Source organism: Microtus pennsylvanicus, chromosome 14, assembly GCF_037038515.1.
Source record: "Microtus pennsylvanicus isolate mMicPen1 chromosome 14, mMicPen1.hap1, whole genome shotgun sequence".
NCBI classification, from domain to species: domain Eukaryota; kingdom Metazoa; phylum Chordata; class Mammalia; order Rodentia; family Cricetidae; genus Microtus; species Microtus pennsylvanicus.
This window is the reverse complement of record NC_134592.1, coordinates 13027922-13054673: the sequence shown is the minus strand read 5'-3', so window position 1 is coordinate 13054673 and position 26752 is coordinate 13027922. Positions and strand designations below refer to the sequence as shown.

The following is a 26752-nucleotide window of genomic DNA, read 5'->3' as shown; positions in this document are numbered from 1 at the left end:
TTTGGAAAAGGGATTCTGCTTTTGTTTCCACAGAAGATGAGAACCTGTGGATTCCTTCTAGGCCAATGTGGTTTGATGGAATAAGACCTGCCAAAAGGTCTCCAAGAACCCTAAAAATACTTCGGTCCAAAAAACAGCAGGAAGCAGTTTGGAGAAAACAAAACTTAAATTCTTAAAATGATTGTTCCGAAATGTTTGTTTTCATTTAAAGGGGGATATGGTATAGAAATAAATACTTTGCATTGGTATAGATCTTGGTCTATTGATACAGATTTAAGATTGATTTTGTTACACTGTGTATTTCTGCTCTTGTTTAAGGTACTGTGTTTATACAGCTTATTTAAAATGTAATGTGTATTTAAGAAATACAGATTAATAGTCATCTATAATAATCAAACCTTTAAATACGTTAGGTTTGCTAGATATACAGAGGTATATTTCAGTTAGATAGTCTTCAAAGACCTACAGAATATGACATTTAAAATGTTTTAAGAACTTAGACTTTTCTCAATGAGACATGCCTGCCTCTGGCAGCACCAATTACTTCAAGAAGATGATGGGCATCAAAGAAGCTCCTTATGGAATTTTTTAATCATTTGAGCAAGAAGCTGTTCTTGCATGGACTGCTTGATGACATGCTGTATGAACTGGACATTGAGGACCCACAGAAAAATGACTGCTGAAATTGTCTAAAACAGGTCAGACATTCCTTCAGGGTTCCTGCTTCATGAAAGACTCTGCCAGAAATTCTGCAGGATACAAAAGAAAGTGACTAACTGCTAATATAGATGAAACAATCTTTGAAATTTCCTGCTTCATGGAAAAGTCTGCCAGATACTATGGGCCTGTCTGCTGAAGACTGATGCCCCAATGTTACAGAAGAACTTTGGGTGACTGTCCAGGCAGTGAGATGTCTCCATCAATTCTAGAGTTTTGGAAGTTGCTTACAATGCACTTCCTGTTTACTTAAGTAATATTATATTCTCCTGGGGTCTTTGATGGAGTTGAAGACAGATATAGTAATAGCTTTCCTAAGTTTTGATAAAAGATAAATTAGATATAAAACTTTAGATATAAATAGACTAAATATTATAACTGTGTAATTCTTGCTTGATATCTGTTTTGTTATATGTAATTTTACTATGTTAAAGTTAAAACCTTCCTTTTTAATTAGAAAAGGGGTGATGATGTGGGATGTCTTTCTGTACATGTGTTGCTTTTATTGGTTGTTGTGTAAAGCTGTTTTGGCCAACAGCTTAGCAGAGTAAAGTCAGGTGGTAAATCAAAACAGATATATATAGAGTAGACGGAGTCAAGGAAACGCCATTAGCTACCACGGAGAAAGATGCCGGAACCTTACCAGTAGGCCATAGCCTCAAGGTAATACATAGATTATTAGAAATGGGTTAGTTTAAGATATAAGAGCTAGCTAGAAATATATCTAAGCCATTGGCGAAGCAATGTTGTAATTAATATTGTTTCTGTGTGATTATTTGGGTCTGGGCAACCAGGAAACAAGCAGTCTCTGCTTACATCCAAGAATTTAGTTACTTGCCATCCCATTTATATTTAAATAATGCAGGTAACAATATTCTAGGTAATATGGTGCCTAGAAGTCTGAGATAATTCCACCAATACCTGGTTCTGAGGCAAGTAGCAGGTTCACAGAAGGTTCATTATTGTGTCATGTTCAGCACATGTACATGTACCTGTACCTGGCACTGTTTATACTGTACATGCTTATTACATGTTCATATCATACTCAGCATTGCATATTAACTAACAGGATATAAAATTAAAGTTGTAAATGTTTTAATTCCAACACTGTTCAAAAAAAGGAAAATATTAAATATAGATTTGTTCTTGAAGAAAAAAAGAAATACTAAAGACACACTAGAAACCCTGGCTCTTTTATGATGTTCCTTTTACTGCGGTATTTACATTTTGCTGTAAAAACAGCACATCAGAAACGCCTCACAAGAGAAGATTCAGCGATGGTTAATAAGAATGTGAAAAGAGGCTACACAGACAACCATCAAGGAACCCCAAATAAAGATACAGAAACACTAAATATAACATCAAAAATTTAAAAGATGACAGAACCAAGTTTGGCCAGGACAAGAAGCAACCAGAACAATTATTGGCTACTAGTGGGAAACAGTTAAGTAGTTGCTCATAGTAACTGAAGGACCTAGAAGTTCTGCTTTTATTTACTACACGTATGTAGATGCATGTACGTATATGTGAAAAAATACACATACATGTACATTACCAAGTGAAAAGAAAAATATGTTCATAAACACTTCTATACAAATTTGACAATGGCCTCATTTGTGAGCACTAAAAGTGAGTGTGAACCAGCAGGCAAATGGGTAAGCTGGGGCACATGTGTGGTGGGTGACACCTACAAGTCAAGCTGTGACACAGAGGAACCCCACAGACAATCCAGAAGAAGGAAGCCAGATGTGCTTCTGTTTATACAGAGCCACAGCCAGGAAAGATGTCACCCTGAGGTGAGAGGAAAACTGATGGCTGTTTGGAGATGGTGAGGCCCAACTACACAGGGGAGAGAAGATATGGCATTTCAGCTGACAGAGTAGCTAGCAACTCTGCAAGAAAAACATCTATCTCCACTGCAGGCTTAACATCTCTACACTTCATAAGAGTATTTTAGCATAATCATTTAAAAATTTAAAATTTAGGTTCAGTATTCAGTGTTAAACTTGGACTGTAAAACATTTATACTCTCTCAGAAGTTCAGCCGTACTAAATAGACATAGATACTCCCTTACTCTAATCCTAACTGCACCAATTTGCACACAACACAAACCTGGTCGATATTGAGGCGAAGCGGCATCAGTGACACCCTCAAGCAGCATTCCTGCGGTAACCTACCAGACTCTGGACGGACGTGCAATGCTTTAATTGTCAACTACAAGAAAGAGATCAAAACATTTTCCCTGGTGACATAATGACCTTGCTCTCATTTAAAAAAAAATTTAAAGAAGTAAACAATCATATTTCCAGCTAAGAAAAATATCAGAATTTTGAGTTTTGAGGCCAGCCTGGGCTAGATGGTGAGACTTTGTCAAAGATGGAGGAGGAAGATTATATTTACCCTCCTTCCTTAAAAGCCTGTTCAAACTTCAAGAAAGTCTATGACAGACTCTTCAGAGGATAACAGCAAATGACAACACTGTGGCTTCAGGCTCAATGGGGCTTGCTGAGCTCCCAATGCTAGTGGGCAGACCCATCTTCCAGAGCCAGCCTGCGCTACACCTCCAAAGTCCAGGGCTTGCCGTTCCCCCTCACTAACACTTAGAGTCTTCTAAGTGTGGAGGGCTGACAACATCCTAGTTATTCTCACACGGTTCTGTTTTACCTGAGCAGTGACAGAGTGGCAATTATAGTTAGGGCTTGTAGTCTGTAAAATAATTCTTGAACACAAAACTTAAAATAGTATATTTAAAAGTGATTTTCATATTAAAAAGAGAAAACACATTTTCCCACTTTGAAAATTCTCCCCACTCTAATTCTACTGCAGTTAGACACATAAAATGTTTTTCTAGACCTAATGAAAAGAGCAAGGCTTCAAGGCATCTTACCATGTTGGAATGAGCTTTACGAGGCATGTCTTTGCTGCAATACAGGTATAAAAATTTGTTCATTTGTGATGTCGCCAGCCGATCTCTAATTTCAAGATCCTGAACAACGAACACCTGCCTGGAGACTGGGTATTCTAGAAGGCTGGACTCACACTCGGGCTTACACGGGGGGTAGACTTCATGCTGAAACTTCACCTTCACACAAGAACAACAAAGCAATCTCAACTTTCACTTGAATTTGGCTTTCTCCTTTTGGGGGCGGTGGGGTGGGAGTCTATGTATTTACATTTTTGTGGCCGAGTGTGTCTATGCACCATGTGCGTGCAGTGCCTACAGGTCAGAAGAGGGTATGGATCCCTGGAACTGAAGGCAGAGCTGTGAGCCTCTCAGCCAAGCTAAGCATTAAACTAATTAAATGTCATCAGCGCTCTGTCCTATGGTTTCCAGATGGTCATAGTGGGACCTTCCCTAGGTGCACCCCAAAGTCAGGCCTTCCCAGACAGACAGTTCAATGGAGAAAAGCAAATGCTGGGCAAAGCTCAGAAACACGGACCATACAAAGGCATCTGGGAACTCTGTTTCAAGGGTGGCCTTGGGAAAACAAAACACCTCAGGCTTTTCAAAGCATTAAAAAAAAAAAATTTAAAAAAAGTGAGCCCTATACTCTATAAGGCAGGGACTGAAGGCTTCTGGTGGGTATGAGCAGATGCCTACTGAAAAGATTCTTCTCTTTCAAAACACCACCTTACCTTGCTTAATTGGATTTCCATTAAAAAGTCATGATTTCTTCCTTTGCCCCCATAGACTGTATGACGTCCATGCCTTGTAGGTGTTTGAGAAGGTGAGCTATGGGGACTACTAAAAATGGAGAAAGAGAAAAAAATTAAAACAAAAACAAAACTATGTTAAAGCTGGGTAGTGGTGGCACACGCCTTTAATCCCAGAACTCGGGAGGCAGAGGCAGGCGGATCTCTGTGAGTTCGAGGTCAGCCTGTTCTACAAGCGCTAGTTCCAGGACAGGCTCCAAAGCTACCAAGAAACCCTATCTCAAAAAACAAAAACAAAAACAAAACAAAACAAAAAAAACCTGTTAAAAGAATATTCAATTTAATGAATGACATCAGAAAAATTAAAATACAAAAAAAGTAAGATACATGGAGAAAACATTACAGAACTACTATAATGTTCCACAAACTGTGTCACTATAAATCTAATCTTATCACCTAGCCAGGAGTGGTGGTGCAATCTCAGCTTCTCCTGAGGCTGGAGCAGTACAAGCAGTCTGCCTGAGCCAGAGTGAGCTGAGTGGGACAGCTTATGCCTACCATGTGCGTGAGGTTCAAGTCCCAACGCCATGGGAGAAACATGTCATTTATATTTTGGAAATACTGAAAATACAGTTTTTATTACCGTGTTTTTATTATAGTAGGCATTCACTTGTTAAACATTGAGACCTAAAGCAAAACCTAATTATGATGCTGGACACCAAACAAACTTGGAACAAAGCCTCTGTAACTTTTCCTTTTGTCTCAGACATCCAAGCAACAACAGAGCTCAACCAGGACAGAAGCATTCCAAATCATCAGTGAGTAGAAAAGGTTGCTCAAACGGTGTGCCAAATGGTTCTTCTGGGCAGCTTCTGTGCTACCCCATCCCACAGACACATTTGCTCCAGCACACCTACGCTTTCTACTCGTTCTCTCCTCCCACTACAGAACATTGCTTTGCTTGGTCATCAGCTCTGGGGATGGAGAGGTGGCTCAGAGGTTAAGAGCACTGGCTGCTCTTACAGGGAATCTGGGTTCGGTTCCCAGCACCCACATGGTGGTTCAACCATCCATCCATAACTGCAGTTCCAAAGGATCCAACTCCCTCTTCTGACTCCAATAGTATCAAGTATGCATGTGCTACACAGACACTGACAGACAAAACACACATATAAAACAAGTAGGGCTTTTTTTTAAAAAAAAAATTTCAAAAATGAAATACTTGGCTCTGCTCCATATCCTGTGAGATGCTGGGGGCCCAGGGCAAGCATGAACTCTGCCTCCTGACACACTTCATTTGACGGACCCAATTCAGTTATATAACCTTTCCTCCCTTTGAAACTTTGGGCAAGAAATGGTGTCATTCATTTTCATAAACAGACACATGATGGGTAATGCAAACATCTTCTAAGTCAATATTTTAGTAAATACACAAGAAATACAAATAAGTTCACAGCTAACATTAGGTGTGAGATTTAAATTACATACTTGAATATTAATTTATTCTTCCTTTAAAGTAAATACCAGGGTTGGAGAGATAGCTCAGTGGTTAAGAGCACTGACTGCTTTTCCAAAGGCCTCGAGTTCAAATCCCAGCACCCACATGGCAACTAACAATCGTCTGTAACCCTAGTTTCAGGGATCCAATGGTCTCTTTTGACCTCTGAGAACACTGCCCATGTGGTGTACAGACATACATCCCCATAAAACATCCATACACATAAAAATAAATAAATCTTGAAAAAAGATAAATGTCATGTGTTTTTCTATGAGCCATTAACTGAGCTTACATGTAACTCTTGGCTGGAGAAGGAGGAGGAACTGTTGCGAAGTCCTTGCCTCCATAGAGATGCCACACCAGAGAGACTTCCTTCACAACATAGCGAATGTCAGGGACAGGAAACTTGAGTGGGGCTTTGCTGCCATCTGTCCTTGTAATGGGCAGACTGAAATAGTCGTCTCTTATCACAATCGCGTCATCAACCATGACCTTTACCACTGGCTCTTCTTCCTTCTCCTGAAACACGCAACAGGGCACGTTCACTCACCACAAACGACTGGTATGCCTCACAGACCAGCGGGCTTTCTTGAGTCTACATTTTCCCCAATAATTTCAATATAGAAAACAGTGTAATAATTTATTTTCTTTGAAATGGAGTCTCATACTGTAGCTCTGACTGATGTGAAATTCATTAGGTAGCTGAGACTGGCCTTGAACCTGTAACAATCCTCCTGCCTCCTGAGGCCTGGGATTACAGATATGTATCACCATATCCAGCTTGAGTAATAATTTCTGACATTAATCATCACACAATATATTATACTTTACTGATCATAAAATAAAATCTGCTCCATAAAAATCACCTCATGAATAATTTCTAAAGCTTATAATTTGGCTTGTACTATTTGATAATTGAAAGTATACAGTGTGTGTGTGTGTGTGTGTGTGTGTGTGTGTGTGTGTGTGTGTGTGTGATTACAGTTTAAAGTCATACGCATTCTAAACCAAAACCTGACAAATTTCAACTTACTATTCAAATGATCATGTTTCTAATTAAAGGCTTATCCTGAGTTCAACTGCTTTGATAGTACATGAGTTTTTTGGTTTTGTTTTTTTGTTGTTTTTTTTTTTTTTAATCAGAAGTTCTCAGAACCTACAGTCACCTATGAAGGCACTACTAGGCTGTTCTAGTTCATCTCAACCAAAGTCAGTCTTCACACATCTCAGTTCTCCAGAGTTTACACTAGCCATTCTGCAGCCCATCTTCCCGTCACTCCTGTAATGTCCCTTACATTCAGCAACTGCACTTCACTATAATGTGGAATATTATGCAAATGTAGCACAGTCTCTGGGCTATGTGTTATAGAAGTGGTCTAATGTCCATTTATAAAACACTAACGTAAATTTATAAAGATGAAGTAATTTTGAAGTGTCAAGAGCTGCAGATTCAAAACCTTCAGATGCCCTTTGGTCCATTTAATTTGTAATACTATTTTAAAGTTTCAATTGTGTTATCAAAGTTGTTACCTGAATGGCTGCTTTTGGTGCAAAAAGAATGCAAAAATCATCATTCTCAGTGGGTGCGCCTGCCATTGTGTCACTGATCAGGTGGTGAGTGGGGGAAGCATAAGTAGGGCTTGGCTCCTGGGACACATTCCCACTCTCGTCTGGGAACAAGAAGAGATCTGAACAGCACGGCTCCTGAGTGTGCAACTTTTCATCCAGGACACCTAGACAGAAAGACGGAAACTTCAGGTCAGACACGGTGTGCTCGATGCTTCCACTCATGAAACCTTCCCTACTTATCACAACTATATGGGTCTGAGGCTTAGGGAGGGCTGAAGCAACACAAGCACCTCAGTAAAAGGCGTAACTACCTCAAAAGCACAAGTAGCTGACTCATAATCAACTTGAGGTTCTCTAAGAGAGTAAAGGAGAGTAAAGTTGTTTCCCAGTTATTCTGTGTAAGAGAAGTTCAAGAATTCAACAGTGGCCTGGCGGTGGTAGCTCTTGCCTTTAATCCCAGCACTTGGGAGGCAGAGGCAGGTGGATCACAGTGAGTTCAAGGCCAGCCTGGTCTACAAAGGACAGTCGGGAATGTTGCACAGAGAAACCTTATCTCAAAAAACCAAAGGGGAGTGGAGTAGGGTGGGGGAGGAATTTAACAATGGTCTGTCCCCATTAACTGAAGTTTTATTTTGGTCAAGATTCTGTCCACATCAGTCTTGGAAACTTCTTGGGCAACACTGTAAAGGGGGGGAAAAAAAAAGAGATTCATCTAGCAGACCCTCATCCAAAACTACTGGCTTAGGGAAGGGATGGCGAAAGTGGCCGAGCTAACTCCTGGGCTCCAGAAACCTATGCTGGACACTTGTTCTCATAAACGGCTCTCTTACAATGAAATTAATAGACGATATCATGTGTGCCAAAAATATGTACAGGAACACTGTTATCCAATCTTTATTCATTCAAACTGAATACTGATACAGGATGAACACACACACACAAAAAAAATGCTTAAGAGTGCTTCGGCCTCAAGAGTATCTCAGACAAGCATTTAAACACTGTCAATAGCACTGCAGGCCCCGTTCCCATCAGTGTCTATCTAGTGCTTACTGACGACTCATGTATAATATGCAATCAGGGACCCTTCCTATTCAGGCCAGCTGCTGCAATTTAGTGCACAGGAAGCTGGAAGCTTAATCCATATCCTTAGTTATAATTTATCCTAAATTACAATGAACGCAACATTTAATTTAATACCAGGGATTTTCACAGGATGCATATAGGCCAGCTGGCCCTATTGTCAAAGCTGTCCTTCAATTCTTGACACTAACTCCATCTCCCACGTACTAGGATCTTAGGCAGATACGACCCTTCCCAGCTCTATCAAGTATTATGTTTAAATTAAGGTTTACAAAATTTAGAAATAAATATGTTCTCTACCAGGCATTGTGGCACATGCCTTAAATCCCAGCACTTGGCAGGTGGAGGAAGGCAGATCTCTGTGAATTGGAGATCAGCCTGGTCTACGTAATAAGTTCCATAACAGCCAGGGTTACATAAAGAGACTCTGTCTCAAAACAAAACAAATAAATAACTATGTTCATCCAATCAGAAAAACTGTTTTAAAACAAATGTGTCAAGATATTTAGATGCTTCCATTTGGCTTTCAAGACTTTTTACTCACCTGGTCCCTTCCTGCTTTTCCAACTTCACTGTTGAATTCTTCTCAAGCGAATGGCACTTCTGTTCCACCAACAGCTAGATAGGTATCTACAGACCACGCATGCCTTCCTCTGTACTGTAGTACAGACAAACCTATGACCTTACCAAGATAACCTTCTTTTCATGAACCCCCCCCCCCCACACACACAGCAAACTAATCCTGTCTCTACTAGACTCATGAAACTTCCAAACCACATTCCAGGCTATTTTATTGTGTCATTTCTCAATCACTCAAAGCAGTAGCACCGGGGCTGGAGAGATGGCTAAGAGGTTAAGAGCATGGACTGTTCTTCCAGAGGTCCTGAGTTCAATTCCCAGCAACCATATCGTGGCTCACAACCATCTATAAAGAGATCTGGTGCCCTCTTCTGGCATGCAAGCATATATGGAAGGAATGTTGCATACATAATAAATAAATAAATAAATAAAGCAAGCAAGCAAGCAAGCAAGCAAGCAGTAGCACCCATTTCCTGACAGTCTGTCGTCCCAATAGGCAGCAGACACAAGCTAATTGGCTGGTACATATCCATAGATACAGATGAGTCTTTAGTAAGTTTCTCACTGAAAATGTACAAGAACACAAATAATGTGACCTCAGTGCTCCCAGGAAAAGCCCTTCTCACCATTAGCCTGTGGTCCGACAGGGGCAGAGGCCTGCTGCATGTCAATCTCCTCCATGGCGTCACTCATCAGGTCCCGTAAAATCTGCTGCTCAGCTTCAGGAAGCACGGGGCCACGTGATGATGACTGAACACTGGAATCTACCTACAACCAAAAGGCCAAGGTAAAAATGGCTAAAGCTTGGCAGTGGCATGCACTGCACTCTCAGCTACTTAAATGGGGAAGCAAGAGGACCACTGGGATCCCAGTATATAGTACACTGCAAGGGGGCAGAGAGCAAGGGCCAGTGGAAACTGCCTGTTGAGAACAACCTTGGAGTCATTCCACCTCACCAACAACAGGAGCAGGTCCCTGCTCACTGGTTACACTCTGCTCAGTAGTCAGTGTTAGTGTAATCATTATCACCTCAATAGCTACCAACAAGTACAAATAAATAGGAACTTAACTCAGCTGCAGAAAGAGAACCAGGACCCTGCACCAGTGATGGGAGGGGCTTACTGAGAAAGTCTCCTCTACTCAAACCATACTGCTGACCCTGGACTCTGGAGGGCAGTGGAGATATAAATAGAAGAGAAGATCTGAATGGTGGCTCATTTACGCTTAACTCTAGTACCACCACTTTAAACCTAAGCTGCGTTCCCCAAAATGTGAGCACTGCTTTGAAATGGAAAGACACAAGTAACTGGACGACGTCTTTCAGAATAGAGAGTAGAAAGCAGGGAGTGTCTTTGGTCACCTTAGTACAGTGGAGCACAAGAGGGACAGGTGGTCTAAAAGGGCACGCAAAGCCAACCCGACCCTTGCTAACAGAACTGACCCCATCTGAGCAGTTCTGAAGTGCCTTGGCCTAAAAAAAAAAACCAAAAAAAAAAAAACCCTAAAGATTCTGTTCACAGAAAAAGCTGTGAAGAATAGCACTGCAAATACAAACACCAAAACAAACAGGACACCATACAAGCTGGACACAGACATCAGCAAGGGGACACTTGCAGCATAAGAAAGCAGTGACCTTGAAACTGAGTTGGGGACACCTGTTCTGTTTCCCTCTCTGACTAGGGAAGCACAAGTGCTACCTTCCCGCCCCACCACAGAGCGGTGAGGAGGAGTTAAGGCAGTACAGAGGGCGAGTGGGAGGAGTTAAGGCAGTACAGAGGGCGAGTGGGAGGAGTTAAGGCAGCACAGAGGGCGAGTGGGAGGAGTTAAGGCAGCACAGAGGGCGAGTGGGAGGAGTTAAGGCAGCACAGAGGGCGAGTGGGAGGAGTTAAGGCAGTACAGAGGGCGAGTGGGAGGAGTTAAGGCAGCACAGAGGGCGAGTGGGAGGAGTTAAGGCAGCACAGAGGGCGAGTGGGAGGAGTTAAGGCAGTACAGAGGGCGAGTGGGAGGAGTTAAGGCAGTACAGAGGGCGAGTGGGAGGAGTTAAGGCAGTACAGAGGGCGAGTGGGAGGAGTTAAGGCAGTACAGAGGGCGAGTGGGAGGAGTTAAGACAGCACAGAGGGCAAGTGGAGCACTAGCGCACAACTAAGTCTTTAGGTGGCAGCAGCACCTGCCACTAGCTGCTGGCAGATTCTGACACAACTTGTTTTCTTCCCTAAGAACAGGGCGGAAATAACAGAAATCCAAGAAAGTATTATGTTGGTTGAGATCTAAAACAAAGAGCAGACAGTAGAAAGGCTTTCCACAGAGGCCCCGAGTCACCTTTCCAGACCCTCTATTCCCATTAAGTGACATCAGTGGGATGGTGTATTGCCTTGCCTGTACCTTTGGCTTTCTCTGTGGGACTCCAGGCTTCATCTCTGCTTTGTTAGGCCCATGTAAGTCCCCGTAACTTGCGACATACTGAATGAGATTCATTAGCGCAGCGCAGGAGTCTGAGCAGGTTCTGATATGGACGACATCACTGGAACAGTGCAACTCAAAGCGAGGCGCAGTCTGGACAAGGCACGGGGAGAAGATGACAAACACTCTTTTTCAGACAAGAGTCACCAATTCCTTAGAGTCACAGGAACTAAAATATACACTCATGGACTGCAGAGAGGGGTCAGAGGTTATGAGCATTTATTGCTTCTACAGAGGACCAGGGTTCAATTCCTAGCACCCACAGTGGTTCACAACTGTCTGTAACTCCAGTCCCAGGGGTCTGATACCCTCTTCTGACATTTGCAGGTACTAGGCATTGCACGTACATGCAGGCAAAAATATTCATATACATAAATGAATCTAAAATAAAATATATACTTATTTGTTTTTTGTCACATAAAAAGTACTTAGATCATTTCTAGTTTTCAAAGATTTTGACCAAAATTGGATGAAAAAAAAATGTTCCAATACAATGTATCTTTTATCTCTTATGAACAGGATTTAAGTAAAAATTTCCACTTTTTGTAACTGACCTGTTCTCCGTCAGAATCTGACTTCACTGCAGTTATGGTCAGCTCTAAAAGTCCCATGTCCATCACACGAACATAATCTAAAATTCAATACAATACTTACTGTAGGTTTTAAAAACCACTCATCTAACCAACATCTAACAGAAGTAACCTCTGTTCAAAGTACACTGCAGGAGGCACTAGGGCTTGTAATGTAAGAGGACACAGACAGGCCCATCCTACTCACTGAGACTTCATCTGACACCTCGCTTGATTTTAGCTAGAACAAATGACTAAAGATTAACAGATACTTAGGATATGTAGAAAAACGTAGCTAACACCATAAGAACATTTTATCCTCAGCTGAAAAGCCAGTACCCACTGAATTCTGAAGATGTGTGCACCAGTACTCTCATTATTCTTTATTAATAAAAATTCAAGAGTCAGATATCAGAGAAATATCCTGAAAGATCAGAGAAGCAGAAAACCCACCAGTCCTCCCTACCTGCTGTTCCCTCCTCCAGAAAACCAGATCCCTCTCTGCCCTACCTTACTACTTTCTGTCCTATCTGTCCTCAGTCTTCCAAAACTCTGTGTTTAATTTTGGTCAACTAGCCCTCTGACACCAAGCAAGCTTTATTTGTAAATGCACGTTGAAAATATCATACAACAGATGTAGCACACAATTGCTACACATTTGAACATCCATTAGAAGTACCTCACAAGAACCCAGCTTTCCAACACTATTTCACATTTAAACTGATATAATATACTCACTCATACACACACACACACACACACACGCTTATTCTGAACTCACCTCTATTCAGGTTTATAGTGACAGTGTTACACTTGTCAGATAGGAGTAAAGCAGCTTCATCCATGATGATTCTGGGGAAAGAAAATGAAATAGCATCTGAAAAACAGAGCTCTGAGCATCTTCAGGTGTACGTCACCCACAAACATGAGTGGGACCCAAAACATGCGTGAAGGTGCCAACATAACAGTAGTTAGGCTTTGGAGGCAGGTTGGTTGTTTCAATAGATGCCCAAATCTGAAACATTTCCATTCCAAAGATAACACATATCTGATACTGAGAAATTGACCATAGGCTCTAAAAAGCCAACTGAGAATCTCAGGGATGAATTCCTTCCCTAAAACTAAAACACTGCAGAACGGAGAGATGCTCTCTTGATCAACTAACATATCATCCTCCAACATCAGGTCAAATTAAATGATTGAGTAAGTGTCAAAAACAACAACAACAACAAAACCTGAAACCCAGTAATGAGAGGAGCAGAGGGACATGGCCTTGAGGAAGGAAAAATGAGCAGCTCAGATGCTGCTGATTTAACAATTTTCCAAGCAAGTGGTAGTTTAGGTAAGGAAGCTCTGGTTACTACAACTGATGCGTTTGAACAGCAGCTGGTGCAAGATGAGTTCACAGGTACCTGAGAGTGGAAGAAGATTTATCCAAGGCAACGCTGCTAGAAATGCTGAATGTCTCAACAGTAAGAAGGGATCGGATTGGCAGGTGAAGGGGCCTGTCAAAAAGAAGCATCAAGTTAGCAGCCTGATACAACAGGACTCTTCAAAACATACCTCCAATCACAAATAATCATAGGACTTCTGGAGGGTTTTGTTTTGGTTTTTTCTTTTAGGTTTTTTGGTGACAGAATCTCAGTGTGTACCTCAGACGGGCTTCAAATGCGCACTCACTTACCTAAGGCTGGGGAGTGTGAGAATTGTAGGTGTGCAGTACCACAGTAGGCAGAATTGTAGGCATGCAGTACCACAGTAGGCAGAATTGTAGGCGTGCAGTACCACAGTAGGCAGAATTGTAGGTGTGCAGTACCACAGTAGGCAGAATTGTAGGCGTGCAGTACCACAGTAGGCAGAATTGTAGGTGTGCAGTACCACAGTAGGCAGAATTGTAGGTGTGCAGTACCACAATAGGCAGAGTTGTGTGCATCTCAAATATTAGTGTGCTTTGATTTTTATTACAGTTTACTCATTTACATATTGTGTGTGTTTGTATGATGCCTGTGTGGAAGCCAGAGGACAACTTGGGAGAACTGGTTCTTCTCTTCCATGATGTGGGTCCCAGGGAATGAACTCAGGTTATCAGGCTTGGTGGCTCTAAAATCAAGTGTGTTTTAAATAAGACTCTACCTTGTTCCATTCATGGACTCACCTGTAATCAAGTGCACAGCTCCAAAGATGAACATGAAAAGTTGTAAATGAAGTTGGAGGGTTATATCCCAAAACAGGTTCATCAGCAATATTCAAGAAGTTTAAAATCTACAATCACAAAACATAAATACTTTAGAAGAAATGACATCTTGCTAGAATACATTTAACAAGTATATAACAAAGTGACTTAGGATGCTACAAGAAAATACAGCTGTTCTGAAGGGATTCATTTCAAAAGTGTGTGCACTCACATCAGGGAGGCCACAGAAAAGGAGAGATGCACTGAGTTACCGTAATAAAAATCTCACTGTGTGTGTGTCTTTATCACAGCCTAGTGCTGCGTCCCTTAGATAACACAATTAAAATGCTAAAGTACTTGCTAAACTGGAATTTGAAATGAAGAGTCACATCCAATAACTGAATGTCACAGACACCGTAGAAAACCCCATCTTATATTTATGGCCAGACCATACTAAATACACCCAGTCCCCTCTGATCTTGGAAGGTAAGCAGGGTTGGACTGCTTAGTGCTTAGTACCTGGATGGGAGAAAATCCCATATATAATACAATTAATAAGTCGTGAAAAAAAACTAATTTTGTTAAAGACTACTTTTCAAAAGTCTGGTTTCCATGAGGTATAGATATATATATGCCTACAATCCCAGCTACATAAGAGGTTGAGTCAAAAGGATCAAAAGTCCTAAGTTAGCCAAGAGCTTTCTCAAAATGCAAAACGGAAGGAGGGGAGGGAGTAAAGGAAGGTGAAGAGGAAAGAAAAAAAAAAGAGGAGGAGGGAGGAAAGCAGTGGCTGTGTAGCTTAGTGGTGGAGCACTTGCTTTATATGCTGGAGACTCTGAGTGGGAGGGGTTATCTCTGGTTTCCTAAGAAACTCATTATGGGAAGAAAGAGGAATCTAGCTATTTTTTTTATACAATTCAATAAATTCTTTTTCTTTAATTTATATTACTCAGTCTGAAAGCTAGGTCCTCTGCCACAACCTGTTCTTTCATACTCCCAAGTAAATGAAGAGGTTATGCTAAGTTGCTCCCTAGCCAGAGTGTGTATGTTCATTACAATTTATAACAGTTAGCAGAATTACAGCTGTGAACAAAATAGTTTCATGCTTTGGGGTCATCACAATGTGAAGAGCTGGTTTAAAGGGTCACAGCATAGGAAAGTTGAGAACCACTGCTCTAGTGTAATGTATGTAGCAAAAGCTGCCCTATGCCAAATGATGTTTTTGTTGGAGCTATTCTCCAGATGTCTTTTTGGGAGTCATTAGCAGGGAGCACATGATTACTTGAAAGATATTTGGTACAAATTAGATGTACTGTCAGTTTCAGACACTCAGCAGATACCTAAAGAATATGAAGAAAAGTAGTCAGGGTGGTATATACACACATATACACACACATATATGTATATGTCTACATATGTATGTGTATGTGTGTATGCATATATATCTGTACCCCTACATATACATTATATATATAATATATATGCATACGTGTCTGTGTGTGTGTGTCTATCTGTACTCCTAATAGGCAGGCAGGCAGAGACTCAGGTAGTTAACATGTTTTCTAAATATTTTCATGAGAAGAGTAGAATATTTTAAAAACATTAAATAGAGAAAAAGACAAAAGCACAAAATTCAATATTCATAAAGAACAGGTAGCTTCTGCTCAAAGTGAGTCTCTTATCTACAATTCTTACATAAAAATAAACAATTTGATCAACTACGGAATCTTTTTAAAATACATGCCAGGGCCAAGGGCCAACAAGAGAACTTAGTGGGTAAAGGTTAAGCCTGGTGAAGCTGAGGAAAAGAGAATCAACTCCTGAAAGCTATCCGGACTCCCACAGAAACACAGTGGTATATACACATGAGAGTACTACCCTCCTCCCTCCACAGAAACACTGTGGTATATGCACACGAGAGTACTACCCTCCTCCCTCCACAGAAACACTGTGGTATATGCACACGAGAGTACTACCCTCCTCCCTCCACAGAAACACTGTGGTATATGCACACAAGAGTACTACCCTCCTCCTTCCACACACACACCAAACGTTTAGTAGCAAACAAACAAAAATTTAGAAAAATGTTTCAACAAGCAGTAGAGCACTCAGCAAGAGTGAAGCCCTAGGTTTGGTCCCAGGCATGGAAAAAAAAAGTAAGTAGGTAGATAGAAAGATAGCCAGACAGACAGACAAAAAGAATATTTTGAACACTAACTCTACTCTATAAGGAGATTTCAACAGAACATTAATTGCAGAAATTCTGGTAAAATGGCCTGAGGCAAAGTCATACTAATGGCCTGGGGACAAGGTGGTCCTTAAAAGGTTTCTGATTTTCAGCACTCAATACACCTCCGGCTGCTCCTCCAGGCTGGGCATTCCACAGACCTTCTTCTTGAATGACAGGAACAGCAACACTGTCATTGAGAAGTTATAGGGAAGTCACCTGCCTTCTGGGTGAGGAGTCTATTTCTTAAGGAGGGCAGTTACACACCGTGTGTGCTAACATAGTTCACCAAGGTGAACATTCACGACTGTAAATGCTGTCAGAGGACATGACGGAAGTGACAGCTCTTACCTGCTCGTGCCAACTGAGTCCAGTCGGCAGCATTCTGTGCTGTAGAGTGGCTCCTTTCAGCCCCACGGCCACAAGGAACTCCTGTTCCACGGGACACATAAAGACCACATTAATCCATAGAATCCCCAACTGGAGCATTGCTACTTCTAAGTCACCGTAGCTGGCAATCAAACCAACAGGAGCATTTAACGGTGTAAAGCACACACCTTCGTATTGGACTCGGATTTATCGGACTCTATCTTCACTGCCACTGAGAGCATATTCAAATTGTCTCCTCCAACACCGTCAGAGGCAGCTCGGCTGAGACCGTCTTCTTCAGAGGAATAAATTGTAGGTTCCAACCAATGTGGGCGGGTTGAACTGGGCAACCGTGTCTCTGTAGCAAGAATGGCTCCATCTACTATGCCTAGATAGACAGATACACATTGAGATAAAAACACCAAATGATCACTTGAAAATAGTTCTTTAATTGCTTTGACTTTCACAACTTAAAACAAAACTCTTTGTACAGATTGAGTATATTTTATCCAAAATGTTCAGAATCAGAAGTATTTGGGATTTTGTGAGGAATGTTCACATCTACTAAATGAGATATTAAAAAGGGAATACAGTTCTGAACATGATTCATTTTGTGTTGTGCACTCCTTAGACAGCAGGCTCAAGGTCATTCATGCGATGTTTTTGTGCACCCATGCTTTGACAGTGCCCCACCTCAAGAGGTCAGGCACAGAATGTCTACTTGGGGCAGCACACCAGCAAGGAGACATCGCAGATGTCAGGCACTTCTAAAAGGATTTCTAGGATACAGCCTATAATCTTTTGAGCCCTGTTGGGGGTGCAGAGGTCCTTGCACTCACAGATAAGCACCAGGGAATCCAGGAATGTTACACACAGGGCTGTCTCTTCAAAAGGACATATGTATGCCTGTTTTCTGCCCAGAAGGCCAGGACTGAGGTTATTAATAGTCCGATTACCTTTGTGCTATCTGTGTGACTGGAGACCACACCAGATACTCCCCAGGCCTTGATGACAACATGTTTACCATAGAATGCATCTTCACGGAAGAGGTGACACGCACTTTGAAAAAGTCCAATAAAATTATGCTTTAATTTTTATTGTGCACACAGGTATGTGTTACACCAGGAAACTATTTTCCAAATTAAGCTGTACTCAAATATGTTTAAAATAAGCTGCCGGTATCAGACTCAAGAAGCTTGAGCTAAGACCTGCTGCTGAGTCATGCTGAACTGGACTTCCTTCTCATTACTCTGCTGGCTGTGGTGTTTGCAGAAACCCCCCAGAGTCAGCATGTTTCTGGCAGCACAATGGTCAAGAGGCAGCATGGTAGTAACAGCCTACTTTTCTTTGTCAGCATTGGTATAACTGAGAGCAAAAACTTACAAAAAAGTCAAAAAATAAAAACTCAGATTCTAAAATGCTAGGAAAATAAAATTTTTCTATCCTTGTGCCTCGTCAGGCAACCGCTCAAAATGTGGTAAATTTTAGTCAGGTGTGGTAGAAGTGCACACCTATAGTCCTAGAACTTGGGAAGCTGAATTGAATCTCAAGTTCAGGATCACTGTTGGCTGTATCATGAGACCTTGTCTCCAAAACACAAGAAGTTTTAATCTGTAAGTATGATTCTGGCAACAGAACCAGAATTCCCAACAGAAAACAATTTCTCACAACAAACAGAAGAGAAGAGAATATATAATTGTCCTACCTTTGTGGTACAGACTGAGGCTGCTGGAATGTAGGCAGATGTAGTGCTTGTCATCGAAACCTTCGTATTTTGTCACACAAAATAATGAGCCACTGTTGAATTCTAACCAGAATTCACCATGCTTATTTTCCATCGGCTCTCCATTATCTTGCTAACAAAAAGACCATGAAAAAAAAAAAAAACACAAGTTACCTTTTATTTTCTTCCCCAAATTCCAGTACTGGAGATAGAACCTAAAATCCTGCACCCAGTAGGTGGGTTTCTAATCACTGAGCTGCAGGCTCCATCAACCATTATTTTTTTTTTTTCGAGACAGGGTTTCTCTGTGGCTTTGGAGCCTGTCCTGGAACTCACTCTGTAGACCAGGCTGGTCTCGAACTCACAGAGATCCGCCTGCCTCTGCCTCCCGAGTGCTGGGATTAAAGGCGCGCGCCACCATCACCCGGCTCCAACAACCATTATTAAATGCAGAAAGGAAGAATGTTCCTTGGCATGCTTCTTCTGAATCTAACTTAGGAAAATCTCCCACACCACAAAAAGCAGCCTATTTCTTGAACTATTCAATACAGTGAGATTAAACACTGAATAATGTGTGTGGTATATAAACCCTCTGCAACAATGCTTGTACTTCACCCTATTTTAAAATGAGAAATAAAACATTACAGTTACTGCCCTCACTAAAAGAATTAGCACATGCTTTCCAAAGGAAATCCATAAAGCCTTAGAATTAGCACATGCTTTCCAAAGGAAATCCATACAGCCTTAGACCAAAAACTGAAGCTAGCTCCCAATATAGTGTGTTCTCTAGCATCTCAGAACACTGTCCCCCCACTGCCACCACCACCACCTTACCCCACTTCACTGCAGCAGACTGTGTAAACGTACCTTTACATCTGTGAACACTGCCATTAATCCATGATTGATACTCAGAAGGACTGAGAGGAAACTCTGAGAGTTCTTGTTCTGAGAGTCCAACTTTTTTTTCCTACGGGAACGATAGTTGGGATCAACAGCAGAAAAATACTGCAAAGTCTCTTCTTCAGATCCACTGTCTTCATCTACGCAGGGAAAAGACCTACTATTACAGATTCTGACAGCTAAGCAGGACAGCAGCTTAAAACGATCACAACAGTACTTTGCACTTTTACAGGACAGAACGACAGGGAGATATCTGGATCTCTCAAGTAAATTTCAAACATGTGCACCATCACACTGAAGATTTCACATCTGAGCAACAAAGCTCTTGTCAGAACAGACTCAGAAGTGCAGAGATAGTCATACAAGTTATAGAACACAAACAGAAAACAAAGTCTGAGACACAGTTTAGATCCACAACCGGAAAGGGCTCCTACTCTGTTAATTTATAAATGAGGCACTTTATACCAGAGCAAAGGTAAGGTACATTACCATAGTGAACTGCAGATTTAAAGGGACTGAAGCTGTCTTTGCTGAAGGTGTTTATCAGCTGACTGGCTACCGAGAGCCCAATGCCATAGGAAATATTCTCAAGTGTCTCCACTGGTGAAGGAGCTGTTGGCTCCCAGAGAAGCAAGTCATTGAAGATCCTAGAAACACAAAGTGCAAAATGAACAGGAAACATCTAAGGTGAAGACAGACAAGAGAACCCCTTACAGGTCCACATGTGTTTACTGGTTCTAAATGGTGAAATGGAAACGATCGTGTGAAGGTGTTCTTAGAACAGAAAATATGTGCTTCCAACGGGAAAGCAGCACCAGGGAAAGGAATCTGAGATCAGACACCTGACGAGACACGCGCCTAGTGTCACCCATGTTCTAGACTCAAAGACCTGGTCATACCTCTACGTGTACTTTACTTTTTTAAAGATTTATTTATTATGTGTACAGTGTTCGGCCTGCACACCAGAAGAGAATACCAGATCTCATTACAGATAGTTGTGAGCCATCTGTAGTTGCTGGGAATTGAACTCAGGACTTCTGGGAGAGCAGTCAGTGCTTTTAACCTCTGAGCCATCTCTCCAGCCCTTTACTGTACCTTAAAAGAGGAAGCTATTTAATGATAAGAGCTGACAGCCAGGTATAGTGAAACATGCCTTTAATCCTAAGGGGAAGAAGCAGTCTGTGGCTAGCCTGGTCTACACAGCAAGTTCCAGACCAGCCAGAGCTGTATAATGAGACTGCCAAAAAACAAACAACAACAACAACAAAAAAACCCACTTCCCAAATGACAGGAAGGCTGCTAAGACACTATAGAGACCCTCTCAAAAGTCCTTCCCACCATTCTCAGGGACAGATGGGAGAATCACTATTCCTACTTTACCCATGAAGAAACCACCATATAAAGCTTAAGTCATCTTCCCAAGGCAACACAGCCAAGCAGAAGAAAAGCTGGCATGACATTCAAGATCAGGCCCAGCTTTCAATTCAATCCATTGTCTAGACTAGTATCTGAGATAGCTTTTTCCCAACAGACAGCTCAACTTCCCTGGGAAGAAGGCATGGGATAATGCATGACCACAAAAAGTGAGGAGAGATGCCTACCCCCGAAAGAACACACTAGAAGAATCACAACTAGGCCCCAGCTGTGCTGCCTCTTCAGTAAATACTTACTGCTACAAAGACATGCTTCTGCTCAGCTTCAAGAAAACTGCACTTTCACAGCATTCTCTAGGTTTGCACCACAATCCCTCCTTCCCCTCATCTGCTTCAATCACAACACTGTAAGGCTGGACTCCTCCATGCCACCTCTGAGACTGCCAGCACCACCGCCCTGAGGACTTATGCCCAATTATCTCAGTCTGTGTAGACCAGCGGCTGTCACATAGCACATAGCTGGCGAGGAAAGGACGAGGTGATGACTCATGGAAGGACTGTAAAGTCCAGTGTGAATACCAGTCAAGGTGCCAAGACAAGAGGCAGCCCTCCCTCCCCCTGGAGGAAGCCAGCATGCAGCCAGCTGCAGAGCTCTGGAGGAGGGAGGTAGCACTGAGCAGCTTGACTCACAGTGGGAAGTAGTGTTGTAAAAACACCAGGGTCACAGCACTGAAGGATGGCGCCCCTTATACACACTGACAGTTTATGTCCCCAACATTATGGTCTATTACAGGACAAAGAAGCCAAGGCCTTTAACAGAACATTCTAGAATAAAGAAATACAAGAACTAATGCTAACACAGGATGGTGATCAAGGTTGGGAATAGTGTCAGGCCTGCAATCCCAGTGCTTGGGAGGTGTGGCAGCAGAACTGAAAACCCAAGGCCAGCCTGAGCTATATAATGACATCTTATCTAAATAAAGAAATATCAGAAACTTCTTATTGAGAGTTCTCTGAATTCAGGATTTTATGACAAAAACAAAATTATGGTTATAAAAGAATAAAGAATACATGTTACATGATTTAAAAAAAGAAAAAGAAGAAGCCAAGGCTTCTGAGTCCAGAGCCTGGCCCGAGGCAGTAACTGTGAAGGATGAAGGCAAAAAAGCCTCCTCTCAGGACAGGCTCTCCTATGTCACACTTCCTGCATAGCTTAAATAAAATCAGCATGTGACCTGGGAGTTTCTCCCCCATCATGTTCCTACTGCTTTTCTTGCTTATATTTGGGTCTAAATAGTCTTTTTTTGGCTGTTTTTATTTATTTTTTATTTTTTTAATATTTATTTATTTGTTTATTATGTATACAGTATTCTTCCTGCAGGTCTCATTACAGATGGTTGTGAGCCACCATGTGGTTGCTGGGAATTGAACTCAGGACCTTTGGAAGAGCAGGCAATGCTCTTAAACGCTGAGCCATCTCTCCAGCCGGCTGTTTTTATTTTGAAACAGACTCTTATTAGGAAGCTTGGCTTTGAAATCATGAGCCTCTGCCTCAGCTTCCCTTGAGCTGGGATTTCTGAAGTATGCCACCGCACCCAGTTGAAAAGGAACTTGTTGTTCTTTTAAAAATAAATAAACAAGCAGGACTGGTGAGATGGTTCAGCAGGTAAACACACTTGCCACCAACCCTAACCTGAGTTCAATCCCTAGGATCCACGTGGTAGAAGGAAAGCCAACCTCCAGAGTTGTCCTCCTGCCTCACAAGGTCAAGTGACGAAGTCTATGACCCAGAATCCCATTTCACTGTATTTGCTGGGTAGTGTGTTGAAGTACTTAAAACACAATAAATTAAAATGTTTGTTTACAAAATGTATAAGTAAAACTGGAAAAACCTAAGTAGCTACCTTCCGAATTCTGAGAAGAGGAGACACTTTCTGAACAGTGACTGAGAACCTAGCTGCACCAGTCCCTGCCGGCCTGCTGCTCAGATCTGCTGGGGCCCCTCATGCCACTGCATGTCTGAAAAGGCAGCATTTTTCACACTGTGCAGTATCAGCAATCAAACTAGTACCCAAAATATGTGCATTATGCTGGTTGTCATTGCTGTTAGGGAGTTTGGTTGTTTTTGTTTGGTTAGTTTTTAGGGTTTTTTTTGGACAGGATTTCTCTGTGTAGCCCTGGCTGTCCTAGAACTCACTTTGTAGATCAGGCTGGTCTTGAACTCAGAGATTCAACTGCCTCTGCCTTCTGAGTGCCGGGATTAAAGGCAGACACCAAAACACCTGGCTGTTCGGAAGTTCTTGATGGTGGTGTTACTGCTGTTTTTACAATAGGCACCAGGCACAAGTTGGGAGTCAGCTAAAATAGCAGGGCAAAATGAAACAGCTCCAAGGACAATGTCACCAGCATGTAACATAATACCAAAGTGAGAAGAAGGCAGAAGTGCTTGGAAGTGGTCACGCAATTCAAACTCACCTGTTATATAGCTTCTCGTAAAAGTTTTTATTGGGCAGTGTCATGTGAACATTTGGTAGCAGAAGTTCCAGCACATAGTGGGAATTGCTGATGGCTTTATCCTGAAACTCTGTCATCTCTGCAGGGTCTCCTGGCATCACCATCTAAAACAGAGTAGTTTAGTATGAGAAAAAGCATCAAAGAAGCAATCTACGTTTAAAATAGTAGCAGCATTTTTTAAACTACTATAACATTTACCATAAACATAACCTTTATCTAGGGAGAATATACATCAAGAAAAATAGAAATCAATCTAGGATCAAACTAGCACAAAACACACGGATTATCTTTATTGTCGTTACTGCTCTTGTTGCTGTTATTTCCTGCTGATGATGTACAACAAACAGGGTCTTGCGATGTCCCCAATCTGGCTTCAAACTTGCTATCCTCCTGCATCCACCTCCCAAATGCTAGGATTACAGCATTCTTTCATAAAGACCTGGCCACGTAGAGTGGCACAGGCCTGTGATCCCACAGAGGCAAGAGGATCACAAGTTCAAAACTAACCTAAGACACAAAGAGAAAAGGAGGGAAAAGAGGAGGAGAAGAGGGGAAGTGTCTATTGGAGGCTGGGATAATTACCCTGGAGTGTTCACCACACTTTTACCTGCTCATTCTCAAACATTACTCTACGAGAGGAAAAGGGAGACGGGGCTGGTCGCCTCAGGTCACAGACATCTTTCAGGGAATGAGCCCCTCCTTCTTCCTCTTCCTGGTAGTGACCATCACTCTCTTCCTCCTCTTCAGCTGCTATTCTCTCCAAAATGGAATGCATGGCTGGTGGATTTATTTTCAGTACCATTCTGATCACAAAGATGATTTGAAAAATCAAGATGTAAGTATAAACAGCAACATTATTACTTTTATGCAAATTTACAGAATGAACACTGATTAAATGTTAATACTACCAGACTAACTTATAAAGTCTATGCCTGCTGTAACCACTTATGAACAGGCAGTATATATACATAACTCAGCATAGAACTCAAATAACTAAATAAATGAAGGACATCAGCAGTGTATTCTTAGCTAACTGAAAGTCTGGCTTTTGGAAAATTCCATTACACCCGTGCATTTGCTTACCTTGGCCAGTCAAAGTCATCTGATGATGCTGTGTCTCCATCAACTCCACCAGACACATGGAAAAACTTGATAGATGGCTCCCCCTTCTCCTCCTGAAATGACCCTATGGAACCAAAATGATGTGACTGCAATGTGCCCCTTCCCAAATGATGCAAACAAGATCATTCAGAGCTCTCCAAACCAGGGTATTATCCACACACCCTCACACTATACATCACTCATTCATTTCTTTCTGCTGTAATGTGGCCTGTGCTAGGCAGAATGTGCAGATAAAGATACCAGTTTTTATTCAAACTAAAATTCTTGACTAGTATTTAGTGTGTAAGATATGTAATTATAATATAGCAAATGTCAGTCACTACCTACTGAGTACTGATTTCCTTGTGTGCATTTGAGAGTATCAGGTAACTTCTTATCACTCACCATCTTATTCCTTTGAGGGAGAAGCTCACACTATTTTTTTTTTAGCTAAGCTGGCAGCCAGTAAGCCCCAGGGACCACTTTCTATCCTCAAGCACTGTGGCTTCAGGCACATATGAGGGTGACCTTGCTCATCTTGTTACATGAGTGTTGGGATCTGAACTTGGGTCTTCATGGTTTTTACAGAAAGTCCTCTTAACCACTGAGCATCTCTCCAGACCCAATTATTTCTTCACAGAAGAAAAGTTTGTGGCTTGGAGCTATATCTCAGAGGCAGAGCAATTGCCCAGCATTCAGGGCCCTGAATTCAGTCTGCAGCGTGGGTAGAAAAGAACAAAGAAAAGCTTATCAGCTAATTATCCACGGTAAACATAAGGACACATGTATACTCTGGTGTGTGCTCTGTACATGCAAAGTAACTCCACCACACTGGCTTGATGTGGGAGTGTCATATATCAATCTGTTGATTTCATTGGCTCTAAGCAATAAAGAAACTGCTAGGCCCATTGGATAGGCCCACCCTTAGGTGGGTGGAGTAAACAGAACAGAATGCCGGGAGGAAGAGGAAGTGAGGTCAGACTCCACAGCTCTGCTCTCCGGAGCAGATGCCTTCAGAGAGACGCCATGCTACCTGCTCCAGGGAAGACGCACGCTATGAAGCTCCGACCCAAGATGGACTTAGGCTAGAATCTTCCCGGTAAGACCGGTGCTACACAGATGATAAGAAATGGGCTAGTCCAGGTGCGAGAGTTAGCCTAGAAGAGGCTAGATAGAGATGGGTCAAGCAGTGTTTAAAAGAATACAGTGTCTGTGTAATTATTTCGGGGCATAAGCTAGCCGAGCCGGGCAGGCGGCTGGGGTTTTGGGGACACAGCCCAGCCGCGCCCTTATTACTACACTGGCTTCTTATAGTTTTCCTCTAAATCAGAGAGCTTCAAGTCCACAGAGATAAGGAATGGCAGAGTGTACCTAAACATCCTCTCATGAAGCAGTCACTGGCAAGTGCTATTTAAGAATCTCCAAAAACTTGTCCAACTCCGAGATCAGAGCAGACAAGGGAAAGTCTGAGGTGTGAGTCCCCTCACTAGTGTCAGAGGGCAGAGGCAGGGGCTGAGTTTCCACACAGCCTGGTCATTAACCCACACAGACACAGAATATACCAGATCTTAAGTGTCACAGGAGTGAGTTAGTGTAGTGACTGAGAACACAGGCTCTGGTGTCAGATTGGTCTTTACTACCCCTGAGCTGGGAGACACATCCTCTTCAGCCCACGGGTCAGTAAATCTAACACATGGTGGGAACAACTAAAGGAAACGACAGAATGTATGTGACCCGCTCAGTACAGGACCCAGCAGAGAGTAGCGTGCAGGCTATCCAGCCTCTATCAGCACACAGTAAGTGAAAAGCAATGCTATAAAAGGCTAACACTGCATTCCTTCAGAAAATAAGCTTATAATACATGTTCCTAGAGAAGCTAAGTAAGAAGGTGAACCCAAAGACAAACACATAGGCATCCTCATGAATATTAACCTTCATCAGGCGATGAAAGGAGACAGAGACAGAGGAGCACGGGACAGAAATCTCAAGGTCCAAATCAGGAGCAGAAGGAGACGGAGCACGAGCAAGGAACTCAGGACTGCGAGGGGTGCACCCACACACTGAGACAATGGGGATGTTCTATTGGGAACTCACCAAGGCCAGCTGGCCTGGGTCTGAAAAAGCATGGGATAAATCCGGACTGGCTGAACATAGAGGACAATGAGGAATACTGAGAACTCAAGAACAATCGCAGAGGGTTTTTGATCCTACTGCACGTACTGGCTTTGGGGGAGCCTAGGCAGTT

At 42.2% G+C, this 26752-nt stretch overlaps 1 protein-coding gene across 2 annotated transcripts in view; it reads right to left on the bottom strand.

Moving 5' to 3' along the window:
- Nucleotides 1-26752, bottom strand: part of Atg2b (autophagy related 2B) — a 77508-nt gene that overhangs the window by 18883 nt on the left and 31873 nt on the right. For both annotated transcript variants that reach the window (XM_075948119.1, XM_075948120.1), the window contains exons 16-34: nt 24490-24592; nt 24014-24209; nt 23368-23510; nt 20009-20166; nt 19487-19659; nt 18602-18752; nt 17085-17284; nt 16879-16959; nt 14283-14389; nt 13540-13632; nt 12909-12979; nt 12113-12189; nt 11481-11651; nt 9725-9866; nt 7401-7603; nt 6163-6389; nt 4355-4463; nt 3606-3800; nt 2831-2932 (exon numbers count right to left, since the gene is read on the bottom strand). In XM_075948119.1, coding sequence (XP_075804234.1) covers nt 2831-2932; nt 3606-3800; nt 4355-4463; nt 6163-6389; nt 7401-7603; nt 9725-9866; nt 11481-11651; nt 12113-12189; nt 12909-12979; nt 13540-13632; nt 14283-14389; nt 16879-16959; nt 17085-17284; nt 18602-18752; nt 19487-19659; nt 20009-20166; nt 23368-23510; nt 24014-24209; nt 24490-24592 — 2702 coding nt within the window. The remainder of the gene's footprint in view (nt 1-2830; nt 2933-3605; nt 3801-4354; nt 4464-6162; nt 6390-7400; nt 7604-9724; nt 9867-11480; nt 11652-12112; nt 12190-12908; nt 12980-13539; nt 13633-14282; nt 14390-16878; nt 16960-17084; nt 17285-18601; nt 18753-19486; nt 19660-20008; nt 20167-23367; nt 23511-24013; nt 24210-24489; nt 24593-26752) is intronic.